We start from the raw sequence: 15534 nt of genomic DNA, 5'->3' as shown, positions 1-15534 counted from the left end.
GCACGTGGAGGGCGAGATCGGAATGAGTCAAGTCCGCAGGGCAGCAGAGGCCGCTCCCTCGGACCCTGTGGCCGTGCTGGTGCCAGAGAGGAGTTATTGTGTGTGCGGGGCCAGGGCTGGCCAGGGGGTGAGGCAGGCCACCCGGTCTGCGTTTGGGAAGATCACTGGCCACGGAGAAAGCAGGAGCCCGCGCAGACACGTGCGGATCGTCCAGGAGGCTGTTTCCATGGGCTCGGTGAGGAGGGGCCGAAGAAACAGGAAGAAGCGGCTGCATGTGAACGGCCCGGTGCCGGCTGGACGGACTGACCGTGAACGGGCCTCTGTGCACACGGCCACGGCTCCCCAGCCTCTGCGCCCGCCTCTCCCGGTCGTAGCTTGTCCTCCTCCCCTCCGAGTCCCGCTGGGGACAGGCCTCTCCAGCGCCTCCCTGGCCCCGCGTGCGTCTGTCAGGGACAGTTACCTTCCCGCCAGGCAGTACCTCGTCCCCAGTGGTGATGCGCTGTCCACGCTTGCCGCCAAAGTCATGCCTTGTGGGGGGAGATTTTTAGTCTTTCGAGTTCAGTGCTCGCCTCTCGCGGAAAGTGCGTTGGGTGTCTGGCGTGTCCCAGACACGGAGATGCTCGACGACACCTCGTGGAGGGTGAGCCTCTCCTCCGAAGGAAAGACACGTCTGGACGGAAGTGTGTGCAGTCACCCGCCCTGGGGGCCCTCTGGTTCTGCATGAGCCGTTGGGGGGATGCCGTGGTGACTACAAGAAGCTGTCCCTTGGCAGGGTGGGTCCGAGCAGCCCACGCGACAGAACAGTCACCACCTACCCAGTACTGCAGCAGCCGCTCCGGCAGAGTGTGGCGGGCATTTCAGCAAAGGGCTAAAGACACTAAGTCAGTCCCGCGTCCTGGTCATCCGTGTGCGCGCATAGACACGCGTCCAGCATCCAGACGAGGCCGGCAAATCACGTAGCCGTGAGGTAAAGTGTGAGAGGCGTCAGAAACCACGTCCGATCGGTCACGCGACACGAACTTACCATTTGGGGTCTGTTTGCTTTGATTTCAGAATTACTATTTCGGACGACGGAAGCCTCAGCATCGTCAACGTGACGAAGGCCGACGCTGGCAGCTACACCTGTGTTGCCACCAACCACTTCGGGACCGCGAGCAGTACCGGGAGCTTGGTCGTGAAAGGTAAGGACTCGCCCAGACACGGACACACGTCTTCATTTCTCATCATCCAGAGAAGAGGCAGCATTCGTGCTAATACCATGTGCGGGTATCACAGTCACTAAATTAATTCATCATGGCGAACACGATAGGGTTCGTAATTCTCAGAGACGAGTCGGTGATGAATATGAGTGAAAAGCTATCTCGTTTCAGCATCATCCAGGGCGGCTGAGAGTCACACTGTGTCGGTGACGCTATTGTAACTAACGTTATCTTCTGTCCCTTAATTAAATTCCTTTCAAGTCTCTGTAGATGTGAAATTCGTGTCTAGGAGCCCTGTACTAACAAATTGAAAGCCCATGACTCAAGTGCTATTTTTAGCAAACGTTGTTTAAACGGTGACACTGGCGGTTCGAGACGCCGCCCCGGTTCTCCAGAGAGGAGGCTGCAGATGAAGCTGCTAATGAGCGAGGGGCTTTGATCACCTCTGTGCCGTGCTCGTCACCCAGCCAACCCGGTTGTCCGTGCGCCTTGGCCTGGGTGCTTGACCGTGGGCGACAGGGGCCCTCAGCTCTCGGCTCCGCGCCCGGCAGGGTCCCCGGAGGGGACCGGAGGGTGCGATTTGATGCGCGTGTTATTCCTGTCGCTGTACGCCACACTGCATCACAGGGCTTCCGAGTCGCAGGGGCCTTGGTGGGGATCTTGCTGAGACTCAGGGTGGGATGTTCCCAGGTCTCCCGTAGCAGAAGGTGGTGCCAACCAGGAGCCCTGGTCCCTTGTAGTGCACCGGGGTTTTGTGTTGCCGTTGGCTCGTTTTCCCGTTTCTCCATAATGGATGTGCATGGGCCGCATCCTGTTATCTCCTGCTGGCCTATCTGTAGATCCCTCCGTGAAGTGAGGTCCCCCAAGGCAAATAAGAATATCCCCCAAGAACATTCGCCCCAATTTTAATTCCCAGAGGAAGGTGGAGGATCACCCCGTTGCACGCTCCGGGGTCACGGGGATCGGGAAAGTCCTACGCGAGGGGAGCCTTCGCAGCCTAGACGTCTGCGCAGATGGACGCTGGGGAGTCGGGAGTCAGGAGGGGGTCTGTGTTCAGAGTGACCCCGGCCATTTCGGTCTGGTAATCATTCGCCCAGAGCAACGGCACCGGCGTGTGACTGGCCGTGGGTTCTCTCCGTGTCACAGGGGAGAGGAGAGGAGCTCAGAGTCTTTGCGAAACGAAACCCCAGCTGGGTAGCCCTGCTGGTGCACACCTCCTACTCAGCCATGGAGCCCGGGGGTCAGCCGGGCTGGGCATCGAGGGGTCTCAGAGCTGACGCCTGTCCAGCGGAGTCTGTGCCCGTGACGGAGACAGGTCAGCGCCAGCAGCAGTCTTGAGTGGCATCGGGGGGGCTGAGGGGCAGAGCTCTGGCTTTGGGTTCTCCCATGTTGAGCTCTGGATGGTGGACAGACAGCCAGCCGGCTTCCTAGGGTTGTGGCGATGGTGGAGATAACCACAGACGTGTGTAGCAGGGCGCCCGGCGCTTTGGAAACAGTAGTCGTCGTTATAGTTTAGTCAGATGGCACCGCCTTCACGCTAAATCATACTGACACGAGCATTGAGGAAACGCCCACCCCTCACATGTTCACGTCATTACCAGAGAGGAGTGAGCCCCCCAAAAGAAATTCTGAGCCTGTGAAAGGGGGGGACCATCGGAACATGGAAGCCACGCCCAGGCTGTTGTGTGTGGCCGGAGAGAGGGGTGTCCCCGTAGGAACGAGGCAAGTCCTGCACTGACTTACCATGCTTCTCACCAGCCTGACTTCCTCAGTGCCGAGGTCGTTGGCAGAGAGGAGCCCTCTGTCTGCGTCGGGGTCCACACCCCAGGGACCCCTGCAGCCCCCAGCAGCTCCCTGCACCCGGCTCGTGCCGCAGGGATGAAGCGTGCCGGGGCCTCTCGGGTCTGGGTGGCTAGAAATGTTGCAGAACTCAGAACTCCTACCTGTTCCAAGAAGCTAAACACTTTATTTCTTTTCTTCTTGTAACATGTAACAGTGATTCCCCAACGATGGTATCAGAGGTCGTTTCAGGCAGTTGGTAGATAAACTGGTAGCTTATAAATTTCAGTAACCATTTGCTTCTTGCAGTGTGTATTAGAAAAACACGAGTTTTCCATTTATGACAAAGATTTTTTTAATCTCCTTTTAAAATATATTTAAGTAGCCCCAGCCGGTGTGACTCAGTTGGTTGAGTGCCGTCCGTGCACCGACAGGTCCCTGTTCCATTCCCTGTCAGGGCACATGCCCGGGTTGCAGACGCGATCCCCAGTGGATGGCGTGCAGGAGGCAGCCGATCCATGCTTCTCTCTCATTAATGTTTCTCTCTCGCTCCCCTCTCCCTTCCTCTCTCTAAAATCAGTAAAAACCTAGAATAGCTGTGAGAAAAGAAGCGAGTCAGTGCTCACTGTTACCGAGGGTGCAGAACACCCTGAGCACATGTGACGGTTGGGAAACGTACCTCACAGCAGCTGTCGGCGTGTCCAGTGGACTCGGGGAAGGACTTAGACGGACGCGTGTTTTGCTGAGGCGCAGGGATCACTTTAAAACTGAAATCACCCACAAGCTGGGGAGAAGGAAGGCCTGGCAGGGAGATCTGTGCCGTGGCTGTGCCGTGGCGTGGGGCATGCCCCTGGTGGCCAGGCAGGACACATGTGCTTCGGAGTGAGAGTCTGTCCGGTCAACTTCCCACAGATGTCCTCTGATCCTTCCGCCATTGGTCTAGATGAAGGGGGGAAGATGAATACGAGCTTTATGTAGCCCAATCGTGCAGAGACGGCTGCCATCCTGCTTCTGTGGGAAGGTCAGGGGGCCTCGGAGGGGACAGGCGTCTCCAGCGCTGTGTCCTGACTCCCTTTAGCACTAGTGGGAAGTGTGCCGAGGGCCAAGGGCCCCTGAGGAGGACGTCAGCACACGCTGACACCTGCGGTTCAGGGGCCTGGCGCACGGAGCCCCAGGGAGGCAGAGGAGCCATCTGAGCCCGTGTGCCCCGGGCCGAGGACTGCCTGGCACATCCAAGGTTCCAGCCCCGCCCGCTCCAGCAGGTGGAACAGCTTAACCGGGAATGAGACCCTGCCTGGACTTTAACTCAGTCTGGAAACCTACGCAGGGACCAATGTGTCGGAGAAGGCATCCTCTCGCCTGCAAAGTGCTGGTGTTCGTTTTGATTTCCGGATTCATCTGGGCTTGAAGCGCGGGGAAGGTCAGCCATCAGAACCATCATCTCTGACCTTTTTACTGTAATTCTATCATTAACAACACATTTAAGATCCAGGTCTCTTCCTCCCCACCCCATCCCCACGACACAACGAAAGCTGGAGATCGTCAGACTCGGGGTTGGTAAGGAGAGGAGGAGCGCGAGGGGGCGGATCCGACACCCCAGGTCCAGGAGGTGTCCGGCGGATCTCCCGTGGGCCAGTACCAAATGGGTAAGTGTCCTGACCCTGCCAGAACCAGCCGACCGCCAGCCTGCAGAACCCCGGCAGGTGCCCAGAGGGCTCTGGGTTCCATCCCATCATCTGACTGTCTACTTTTTACTGATTTTATTTGTCCAGCTGGTGACGGTGTATTTGGGGTTTGGGTGTGCGGTTTTCATTTTAAGCAACAGCAGCCCTCAGGTCAGACCCCCGGATCCTAACACAAAGCACACCACGTGAGCCTGGAACGGAGGGCGTGGCAGTGTCCACGTTGCTGGAACCTCACGGAGGGGGCTGCACCTGTGCCCGGCACGGTCCTTACTCATTCGCTTTCCCTCCGCGGCGGCGTTGAGACGCGCTCTGCCCGGCCCGGGCTCTTCTCTGCGGAGGCTGCATGTGCCGGTGTCCGAGCAGCCCTCCCCGGGAAGAGGAACAGGGTACTTGTCTCGGGTGCAGTGCAGCCAGACACTGCGGGAGTAGCAACCCACCCCGGCTAATCACCTCCTGGGCTCCGAAGGAGATGGAAGGCGCTGAGCTGCGGCGGCTGTTACCATGGTTACCGTGCCGCACTACGTCCGGATGACCGGGCTGACTCAGTGGCTGGTACAGAGAGCTTACGCTGAGAAGCCCTGTCCTGCCCCAAGAGCTCTGCACACGCCTCCAAGCAAAGTCAAGTCCAACCGGGGGCTTGATAGAAATGCGGGTTCCCCAGGCCTCACCCCTACCCTATCGATCTGTAACCCCTGCAGCGAGGCCTGCAGAAGTGCGTGTTTAATAAACGCCCTCGTTGACACTCATGCCCAGCAAAGTTTGAAAACATCCCATTTTCGGGGTGAGCAAACTGCGCCCCATGCATGGGTTGAAGCCAGCCAGCCACCTGGCTTTACACAGCCCAGGAGCTCAGAGTGGTGTCCACGCATGTCAGTGGCAGAGTGAGGGGTGGGGGAGGAAGAAAAGGGGGGACAAATGGTGATGGGAGGAGACTTGACTGGGACCACAATACAATATACGCAGGATGTGTTGTAGAATTGTGTACCTGAGTCCTATGTAATTTTATTAACCAGTGTCACTCCAATAAATTCAATAATAGATAGATAGATAGACAGATAGATAGATAGATAGACAGACAGACAGATAGAATATCTTCAGACATGGAAGTCTTATAAAATCCACGTTTCAGCATCCATACCTAGAATCTAGTGGGACGCAGACACGTCATTTGTTTGCCTAGTGACTGTGACTGACTTGCAACCGGAGTTGAGTCCCGGCAGAGACCACATCCTACACACGTCCCCCCGCGGGATCCTCAGCTTTGCCTCTTGACCGGCAAAGCCTAAGGACTCACTGTTCAGCCCTTTACAGAAAAGAACAAGCTTACTGATCCCTTCTTCTCGTAAATGTTTCCCTTCCCCAAAGAGAGCTTCAAAGCCTGGTCCCAGGTGTAGCCCAGCCAGGTGCACACAGCTTTGATTGCATCTCAGGCTGGACATGTTCTTACCTCGTTTGAGTCTAATTACAAGCTGGAATCAGTAGGGAGATTTATTGCCCAGGGCTTCAGATGCTGGTCACTTCCTGTCTTCCCACTGTTGCTTCCTGTCTTCCTGCTGTTATTTCACTGTCACTTCCTATCTTCCCACTGTCACTTCCTGTCTTCCCACTGTCACTTCCCATCTTCCTGCTGTCACTTCCTTTCTTCCTGCTGTCACTTCCCGTTTTCCCGCTGTCACTTCCCGTCTTCCCGCTGTCACTTCCCATTTTCCCGCTGTCACTTCCCGTCTTCCCGCTGTCACTTCCCATCTTCCCGCTGTCACTTCCTGTCTTCCCGCTGTCACTTCCCATTTTCCCGCTGTCACTTCCCGTCTTCCCGCTGTCACTTCCCATCTTCCCGCTGTCACTTCCCGTCTACCCGCTGTCACTTCCCATTTTCCCGCTGTCACTTCCTGTCTTCCCGCTGTCACTTCCCGTTTTCCTGCTGTCACTTCCTGTCTTCCCACTGTCACTTCCCATTTTCCCGCTGCCACTTCCTGTCTACCCGCTGTCACTTCCCATTTTCCCTCTGTCACTTCCTGTCTTCCCGCTGTCACTTCCCATTTTCCCACTGTCACTTCCTGTCTTCCCGCTGTCACTTCCCGTTTTCCTGCTGTCACTTCCTGTCTCCCGCTCTCACCAGCCTGAATGAGCCCAGCGGTTCAGATTCAGCTTACCTACCACCAAGGCTGCAGCCTGTTCTTTCACTATTACATTCTTTTTTTCTTTTGAAGTTCCCCTACATGCAAATTTTATCCTGATTTCATCTGGGGAGAAAAAGATTTTTTTATTATTCTGCTTGTTTAATTTTTTTACTGGCTATGCAGAATTGCTTTTAAAATAAGAAAATATGGTATTTTCCATTGATAGAAAAATGAGGTCCTCAGTAGATTTTAGCTACAACCACATATACTCCTTATGTAACATTATTTTTTATTCTCATCCATCCCCCCTGCACAGTGATGGGGCTTCGTGGCCCACCGAGCAGTTAGTTCGTGGATTCTTCGTGGCCAGAATTCATGCTTCTGTCCATCCCACCAAGTGATCATTTATATTTAGAAGAAAAGATGCTAGCAAATACGCATAGATAGCAGGTACAAAGGAAGTGTTCTTACCAACGCAGTGTCCATGGCATTACCACAGGGCACTGTATAAAAATCCTGTTTAACCGTTTGACGTGGGCAAATACCAAGCGTTGCATGCAAAGCATGGCCCACAGCAACGTGGAGTCTTCCCAACTGAAACCTTTTTGGATACGCGTTTGAAGCAGCCGGCATCTTCTATGTAAAACTATTCAAGGCTATGTCCCTGTTTGACTGGGGATCCATCAGAAATCAGTACCCAGCAGCGGTCTGGCTGCCAACCCACAACAAGGGCTTTGCACATCGGGCCCTTACATCAGAATACGTTTCAACCTAATTAGAGGTCTTCCACTGGAACCAATTATTTCTAGGCAATAACTAAAGGTCTTTCTAATAAGATTAACGCAAATTCTGACCCAAGGCATCCACAGTTGGAAGGAGAAGTTTGTTGTTAGAAGGGCTAAGTGCTCATTATAACAGGAACCCCGGTAGAGGCACAGTGGCCGGAATATTTCAGTACTAGACCCTGTTAGATCTGAGACCTGCCACAGCGGAGTTGGCAGCAGTTAGCTAAGACAGGAGAGGCCTAAAAGAGGAAGATAATTGTGCCTCTTGTTCTTCCCGTGTTCACAGAGCGTGATATAACCTGGAAGTTTCTCTCTCTCCCCCAACACACGAAGCCAAGACCTTGATGGAGACAGAGCGTAATGATCTCCCTTGACATTCACGTGAGCCCTAACGAGGGCTCACAGATTTCGCAAATAGTTTGCCATTAGCAATTTCAATCATGGGGAGAATGATCCCCTTTTAGTTCAATTCCCTCTATAAAAGAGCTTCTCGCCTTTCATAACGCCGAGGTTCATGACGGTTACCTCCCAGGCTGTCTACCCCGACAGCATCCGGCCCACCCGTCGGTTCTCCATCCTCGGTCTAGAAGGAAGACAGAGTTCCGTAACTGCTGTGTCTCTCAAGACCAGCACGGCCCTTTCCGAGGGGGCTCCATGCTGAGGGCAGCATCACGTTTTTGCATTTGGTGTAAAAAACAAAACTATGGCCCAACTTTTGGGAAAATAGCAACCTCGCCAGCAAACAGGGAGATGCACCCTTGAGCAGCAAAGTGGTTTGATTTTTTATTATTTATTTATTTATTTATTTATTTATTTATTTATTTATAAGATTGGGAAAAGATCAACTTCTGACAACATTTATCGTGCATGGGGAAGTACAGAAAACAGTGGAGAGCAAGTATAATTGAAGACGTGTGAGCCCATGGCCCAGACCTGTCTCTCTGGGTGTTTCCTCGGGGGGAGGATACTGGAGGTCTATAAACATGTTAAAGACCGCTCATTGTGAAAGTGAGCACATAAGTATGGGTAAAAAAAAAAAAAATGTAGTTTTCTACCTATACTATCTCAAATTTAAAAGAAGACCTCAGGTCAGACCACTTCTACATTCTCAGATACGACAGTCAAAATCATCTGGACAGTGACTCTGCTTCTCTGCGTCTCTCGCAGATGTTGTAAGAGAGATAAAACCTTATTCCTAGCGAGGTTTAACCCATTAATCCAAATGCTTTCTTTTAAGGAAAACACTCTACTGGAGAATAAAATGAACGGCTTATTCCCTAATGAGTACTTATTAATCAAAATAAACAAAACAGACAAGAAAAGCAAAGAGAAGATGACTCTTTGGCTTCATTAAACACGAGGCACGTAATTACGTTCTTTTCCAGCAATTTGGAGACTCGCGTGGTACTGATTCGGCTTAATTGAACTGATTACCACAAGCAGATAATAAGAGGTATATTGAAGATATCCATCTGGCGGGCACTGCAGACCTCGCCCGTTTCATTCTTCAAGGATGTCACGGGCCTTACTAATTGCCTCATTTCAGCTGTTTTACAATCAGGACGATTTAGCTATGGGTGTGATAAAGCCCTTACTGGAGAGGAAGTTGATATTAAAAAGCATAGATCTCTGACCGACCTCCGCTACGACTTCTGGCCCCGTCCCCAGCATTATTAAAGTTATATATCTCCCGAGTACATAAATAAAAACCCACCACTTCCTCGCGCATGTCGTTTTAGGTTCCACCTGCCATCTCACATCCCACCTTCACCCACACCCCTCCTCAGGGCAGGGAGCGTCTGTGCTGAGCTCTTCAGTCCATTAAGTGTTTGAAGATCAATATGGTTTGTTTTCAACTAGAGTGTGTTTTCTTTTCTTGTCAGATCCAAAGCTGAGATGGGTTTTAAAAGGCTAATTGTGTAATAAATAACAAAGGAAGGGAGCCCGGCTGGTGTGGCTCAGTGGTTGAGTGTCGACCCTGCACCCAGAGATCGCCGGTTCAATTCCCGGTCAGGGCTCATGCCCAGGTTGTGGGCCAGATCCCCAGTGGGGGGCATGCAGGAGGCGACCAGTCGATGTTCTCTCTCATCGATGTTTCCACCTCTCTCTCTCTCTCTCCCTTTCTCTCTCTCTAAAATCAATAAAGAAAAAAAAATTATTTTAAAGGAAGTGAAATTAAACACGTCCTTCTCTTCCTTAATACCAGGACTTCCTGTGGCTTAAGAAGGCCGTTGTGTCGTGGAAAAGCATAGGGGCATGCACGCATGTGTGTGTGTGTGAGAGAGAGAGAGAGAGAATTCATCCATCTCTTTGCATTTTCGAGGTGGTCCCAGGGGGGAAGCCAACTCTCAGTCCCAACTCTGTAAAGAACACTTTGCTCTCTTGCAAACCCTGAACCAGAGAAGACACGGAGAATAATCCATGAGTGACCTCGCCTTCTTTTCCTGACATTTGTTCCCCGAGCCTGAGGCAGGAGAGCGACTGCCCTCTCAGGGGAGCAACCCCCCACCAGCCGCGATTGAATTTCTCTGCTTGTCACAGGCAATCACATCTGAGCAAAGCATCCAGAAGACCGTGGGCCTTGAGGTTAAATGCAGAGTCAGACCAAGATGAAAGCGAGCTAATTAACATTTCCATCCTGGTCCATTTCCGAAAGGCTGGAAGGGTGGTCGTTCCCATGAGCCATTCGAATGGATGACTGCGTGTGGGAGGGGGAAGGTAAGCAGAACGCCAGAGCCACCGCGGCTGTTGGTGTGGCCCGCCAGCAGTTACGTGGCCCGCCAGCAGTTACGTGGCCCGCCAGCAGTTACGTGGCCCGCCAGCAGGTCTGTAATCAGTGTGCAAGAGTCCAAGGGCCATTATTAGGTCAGTACCACCTGCTCTGAAGATTCCCCAAACTGGAAAACACATCACCCATCATCAAGTTAACTTCCCCGTTCTCTCTTCCCAGGGGTAGAGCCGCTTAAATGTACCCAAAGCCTGGATTCTGTCCAATCAGAAGTGCTGCTCTTCCACATACTTCCCTAAGCCACGCCCACTCCTCCTCTGATAGGCCGCGTATCTGTCTCCAGTGGCTCCGCCCTCAGCCTACGTAGGACACGTGGTCCCCATGCCGGGTGGGCGGGGCAATGGGAATCACACTGGAGACCAGAGCAGGTGCTGAGGGGCCTGCCGGGTGCAGTTCAAATAGGAGGGAACAAAGGACGCGGAGGACACGGCTGTTGCCTGCCCTCTGGACGCTGCGGGCCTTGCGCTGTGAGCATCACAGTCGTCTGGGTGTCTTTTAACACCTGGCCTTCCTGGGCCCTTCCTGGGCCCTCCCGGGGACCGTCTGAACCAAAGTCTCCGTCTGAGGCCCAGGAATTGTCATGCTTGACAAGTTCCCCAGGAAATGCCTTCCTGTGGCAGAGGGTATCCTTTCTGTTCAATAAAAGGAAGAGTTCGGCCCGGCTGGTGTGGCTCAGTGGATGGAGCGTCCTCTCGTGGACTGAGAGGTCCCAGTTCGATTCCCGGCCAGAGCACATGCCCGGGTTCAGGCTTGATCCCCAGCAGGGGGCGTGCAGGAGGCCGCCGATGATGTTTCTCTCTCACATCGATGTTTCCATCTCTCTGAAAAAAAGGGAAAAAAGAGTTTCCAGTGATGAGACCGTGCGCAGGATGAAGCGTGATCTTTGTGGCACGGACGGCGGGGGATCCGGCCGGGGTGCGGGCTCTAGAGCAGGCAGGAGGCTCGGGAGGGAGCACCTGGTCTGAGCGGCCTGCGGGGTCGTTTTCTGGCCGATTCGGATCCTCGGGGCCTACTCCGGGGCGGTGGACGCGGTCCCCTGCGAACCCTGAAATGTCATCATCCTGTGGCCCGCGGTTTGGGAAACGTCTCTGCCCCAGGGTTTCCACCCCGAGCAGAAGCGTCGCCCCTGCTGGGCTCGGTCACAACGACCTGACTTCCTTCTCTCCGGCTCTCTGGTTGCCCCCCAGCGGGAGTGTCCCCACCACCTGCAGTGCAGGGTGGGCTGGCAAGGTTATTCTGTTCGTTAGGAGGGACACAGTCTCAAAACAGAGTCCGGTGCCGAGTCCCTTCCCTCTCTCATCACACGTTGGAATCTGAGGCGGTTCGGCAAACGATACCTCTGCTCGTTGCCTGAGTTTAGAACCTTGAGAACTAAGTCGGGGCCGCCTGGCAGATCCTGTCCCGTGGCAGTGTCACCATGGCTGCAGCTGCTGGCAGACACTGGGGGGGGGGGGGTCCACAGCAAGAGGGCTCCCTGGGGCTGGCCGCTGCGTGGGGTGCGCTTGTACCCGGCTCCAGCCTCAGGTCTCCCTGCGCAGCGCGTGGAGTCAGGCGGGGACATGCTCTCGTCCCCCTCCCAGGAGAGAGACTGGCTGGAGGGCCGCACTGTTTGCTCCGACTCCTTGGGCAGGGACAGGGAGGGAGGAGGAGAGGGACGGGGTGTCGGGAGCACCGGGGTGTTCCCGTCCCAGCTGCAGGCAGGGGCTCCAAGCAGGCATCTCCCACGGCTGATCCAACGAGCACCCTCAGACCGGCTGTGTTTGGCTGTGAGAGTGTGTGAAGGTGCTGAACTCAGGCCTTCGACAGGGGCGTGCATCCCCTCGGCGGACGCCAGACCTCATTATTCCCATTGGCCCGTCTCTCTGAATCCACGCCGGCGTTCCTGCCAGGCCCTCGGCGGGCATCGGACACACAGCGGGCAAGGCTGGCCTCCAGATATTTCCAGTTACCCAGTGACTGCGCAGATGGACATGGCCCGCCTGGGGATCCGCGGTGCAGACCGAAAAGGGAACCTCTCCGATCGCTCTTTATAATCCTGTGCCAATGTGCTCCTCAGGCCCACAGCGACCCCCGGAGTTATCGGGGGAACGGGAACTCGGCTGTCTGCGTGGCCATGTCTGCTCAGGACCAGCCAGCGGTTAATTGGGACAAGGAAACACAAGTCATTATCTTTGAAAAATCTGCAGCAAATGGAGGCAGGTGGTCGCCCCTCGCCAGGGAACAAATCCGTCCTGTCTTTAATGAGACGCTGCCTTCTTCGGCTGTGGAGCGGGCTCCTGCCGGCCACCTGAGAAGTGGGGTGTGTGGATTAATGGTGCTGAAGGAATGGTCGCGAAATGTCCATAGACTAATTCTCTCATTTTAATGACTATTGCCATTCGAACTGACAGTGTGTTTGTATGACAAATGTCACTCAGCAGAGCGGGGCGCCGTCCTCTGGTGGAAAATCCCGAGTGTGCCAGCCTGTTGGGAAAGTTCTATGTAAAGGGAAGACCCCCAAGTCCCAGACAAATAACTCTCACCCTGGCCAGCTTGTCTTCGCGGACTCCCTGCGTGGGATCACAGTTTGGCAGACGAGAGAGGGGACAGGAAAAATATGAACCAGCAGACAATACACTGTGTTGCAGAGGCTGGAACAGTATAAGACTTGAGAAGATTTAACCTCCTTTCTCTGAATGTTGTGGATAAGGGAAGGGTCGCAGCCGGTAGAAGGATTAGGAGCCAAGGTCCTGCCCGCCGGGGTCCTGGTCCAGCTCTGTCCCTGCCAATCCTGGGACAGAGCATCCGGACCCCGGCCTTCTCGCCTGCAAAATGAACAGCCTTGAACAGACGGAGCTCGGGCCTCTGCCCATCCTAAGTCCTGTGATTCAAGAAGGAAGGGCTTTGTTGGAACAAACCATGGAAGCCCTCTCGTTTACAATCTCCTTTTCATTTAACAACGACGGGAATTTCTCCGTAGGTGCTCCAACTCAGGCTCCCAAGGAAAATGAGGTGAAATCTTTGCCATGTGAGAGGTTTGCATGCTCTGACCATTTGTCGTCAGAAATCCAGGCTCTGATCCCTGAGGGGAGAGAGGGACGGCCATCTGAGTGGTGTGAGTGGTTTTATCAACGGTCCGTCGGGAGAGGCCAGGAGGGCTCAGCTTGCCCCCGTCTCCAGTCACCTCTTAAAATGGGGTCATGTTGCCACACGGAACGGGACTCAGGTTGGACGACTTGTTGGTTTTATACAAATAGCACCAAACGCAAGCCGACCACTTGGGGGGCACACAGCCACAGAGAGCCGGAGAGGACCCTGGCTCATACTGGTCAGGAGGTGTGTCTTCCTGTGGGAGGTGTTTTTGTTTGTTTGTTTGTATTGATTTTAGAGAGAGAGGGAAGGGAGAGGGAGAGAGAGGGAGAAACATTGATGAGAGGGAGCCATCCATGGGCCGCCTCCTGCACGCCCCTGCTGGGGGCTGAGGGTGCAGCCCGGCCTGTGCCCTGACTATGAACCAACTGGTGGCCCCTCGGGTGTGGGACAAAGCTTAACCAGCTGAGCCGCACCAGCCAGGCGTGTGGTTTTTATGGGCAGTTTTCAAGTATAAAACTGGTTTTACAGAGTGACTGTAGAACTGGGCCCTGTGGAGACGTCTCCGAGAACAAAGAAAACACGTCCGTGGATGTTCGCAGGAGCATCATTCACGACAGCCCCAAGCGGAGCCGACCTCACGCCCATCGGCCGGAGGCACCGAATGCGATCTAACGATGAACAGAACGGAACACCGGCCCACGTTGAACACGTGACTCTAAGTGCAGTGACCCTCCGTCTCCAGCACACGCCTTGCACACGGTGGGCGCTCTGTCGCTGTGAATGAACGCCGGAGCGCGTGACGTGGACGCACCACGCAGCCAGGTCTGCTTGTGCAGCGTGTAGACTCCAGCTCCCGGCTGGACGGACCCCGCGAGCGCCGTGGAGGAGATGGCGCGTGTCTTCTAGCCCCTTCTCTCGCGGAGGAAACGGGAAAAGGGAGGTCATGCCCACGCCAGGGCGCAGTGGCCTGCGCCACCTCCCACTGCTCCCTGTTCCCCAAAGACAGCGATTCCTTGTTAAAGTGACAGCTGAGCAAACCAATGCCCCGCAGGCCGGGGAAAGCCCAGGTCCTCCCTGGGGCACCGTGAAAGGGACGTGGGCTGTGGCGTGTGACCCCTGGCTCCACATACCGACCCCGCCCTTGTGCCCTGTGGACCTGGGACAGGCTCTGGGACCCGCACACAGTCGCCGGGAGCAGTTTCATTTGCCTCTCAAACAGGACGTCCAACCAGGCGTCGGTTAGAAGGGAGAGCACTCAGTCGTCAGCCGCCTTTCAGTGAGACTCGTGTCACCGGGCTCTCGAAAGCCTCCCTCCCCGCCGGTGAGCCGAGCATGTCTGGTCCGTCCTGTGCCTCTCGCTCCGGCCCCTAAGCACGGACCAGCAGCCCAGCGGGGATTTGTAGCAGCGCTGAGCCTGAGAGATGGGTGACTCTTCTCAGAAAAAGTAAATCATACCCTGGCCGGTTTGGCTCAGCGGTTAGAGCGTCGGCCTGCGGTCTGGAGAGACCCGGGTTCAGTTCCCGCTAAGGGCATGTACCTCGGTTGCAGTTTGTCCCCGTCCCCGGTTGGTCGTGCGGGTGGCAGCCACTCGATGTGTCTCTTTCACATCGATGCTTCTCTCTCTCTCTTCCTCACTCTCTCCCTCCCACTCTATCTGAAGATAAATGCAAAAATGTCCGCGGGTGAGGATTAAAAAAATTTTTAATTATAAAATAAAAGCCACAGACCAGGGCTCTCCGCAGGGAAACTCTTCGAACCTGCACCAGGCCTTGGCAGCGGGTCTTTGCCAGCCAGCGCTGCCCGCCCCGCACCCCGTGTCCGCAGGGCCGCGGTGGGGACAGCTGGGCTGGGCTGGACCCCTGAGTGACCTGCGCTTCGTCCCGGGCGTCTGATTAGCCTTCGCTGTGAGATGGCCGTCATTTCCGCAGGGCCCGCGATTGTCCTCTGCTGGGAAGATGAATATTGGCTGCTTCGAATCGATAGCCCGCAGAAGGTGCCCCTGCCCCGCCCGTGGTCATCTGCAGTGTCCGCCCAAAGGGGCGCTGTGGCCTGTCCGATAACCCACCTGCACTGAGAGCAGCAAGGACGCGAGATTGCTGGGTTCCA

At 55.0% G+C, this 15534-nt stretch overlaps 1 protein-coding gene across 1 annotated transcript in view; it reads left to right on the top strand.

Moving 5' to 3' along the window:
* Window positions 1-15534, top strand: part of CNTN4 (contactin 4) — a 342255-nt gene that overhangs the window by 286399 nt on the left and 40322 nt on the right. Inside the window, exon 11 of the mRNA XM_036267473.1 lies at window positions 1054-1181. Coding sequence (XP_036123366.1) covers window positions 1054-1181 — 128 coding nt within the window. The remainder of the gene's footprint in view (window positions 1-1053; window positions 1182-15534) is intronic.

This window comes from Molossus molossus, unplaced genomic scaffold, assembly GCF_014108415.1.
Source record: "Molossus molossus isolate mMolMol1 unplaced genomic scaffold, mMolMol1.p scaffold_m16_p_18, whole genome shotgun sequence".
NCBI classification, from domain to species: Eukaryota; Metazoa; Chordata; class Mammalia; order Chiroptera; family Molossidae; genus Molossus; species Molossus molossus.
Note: the sequence above shows the minus strand (reverse complement) of the source record. Positions and strands in the feature narration are given on the sequence as shown.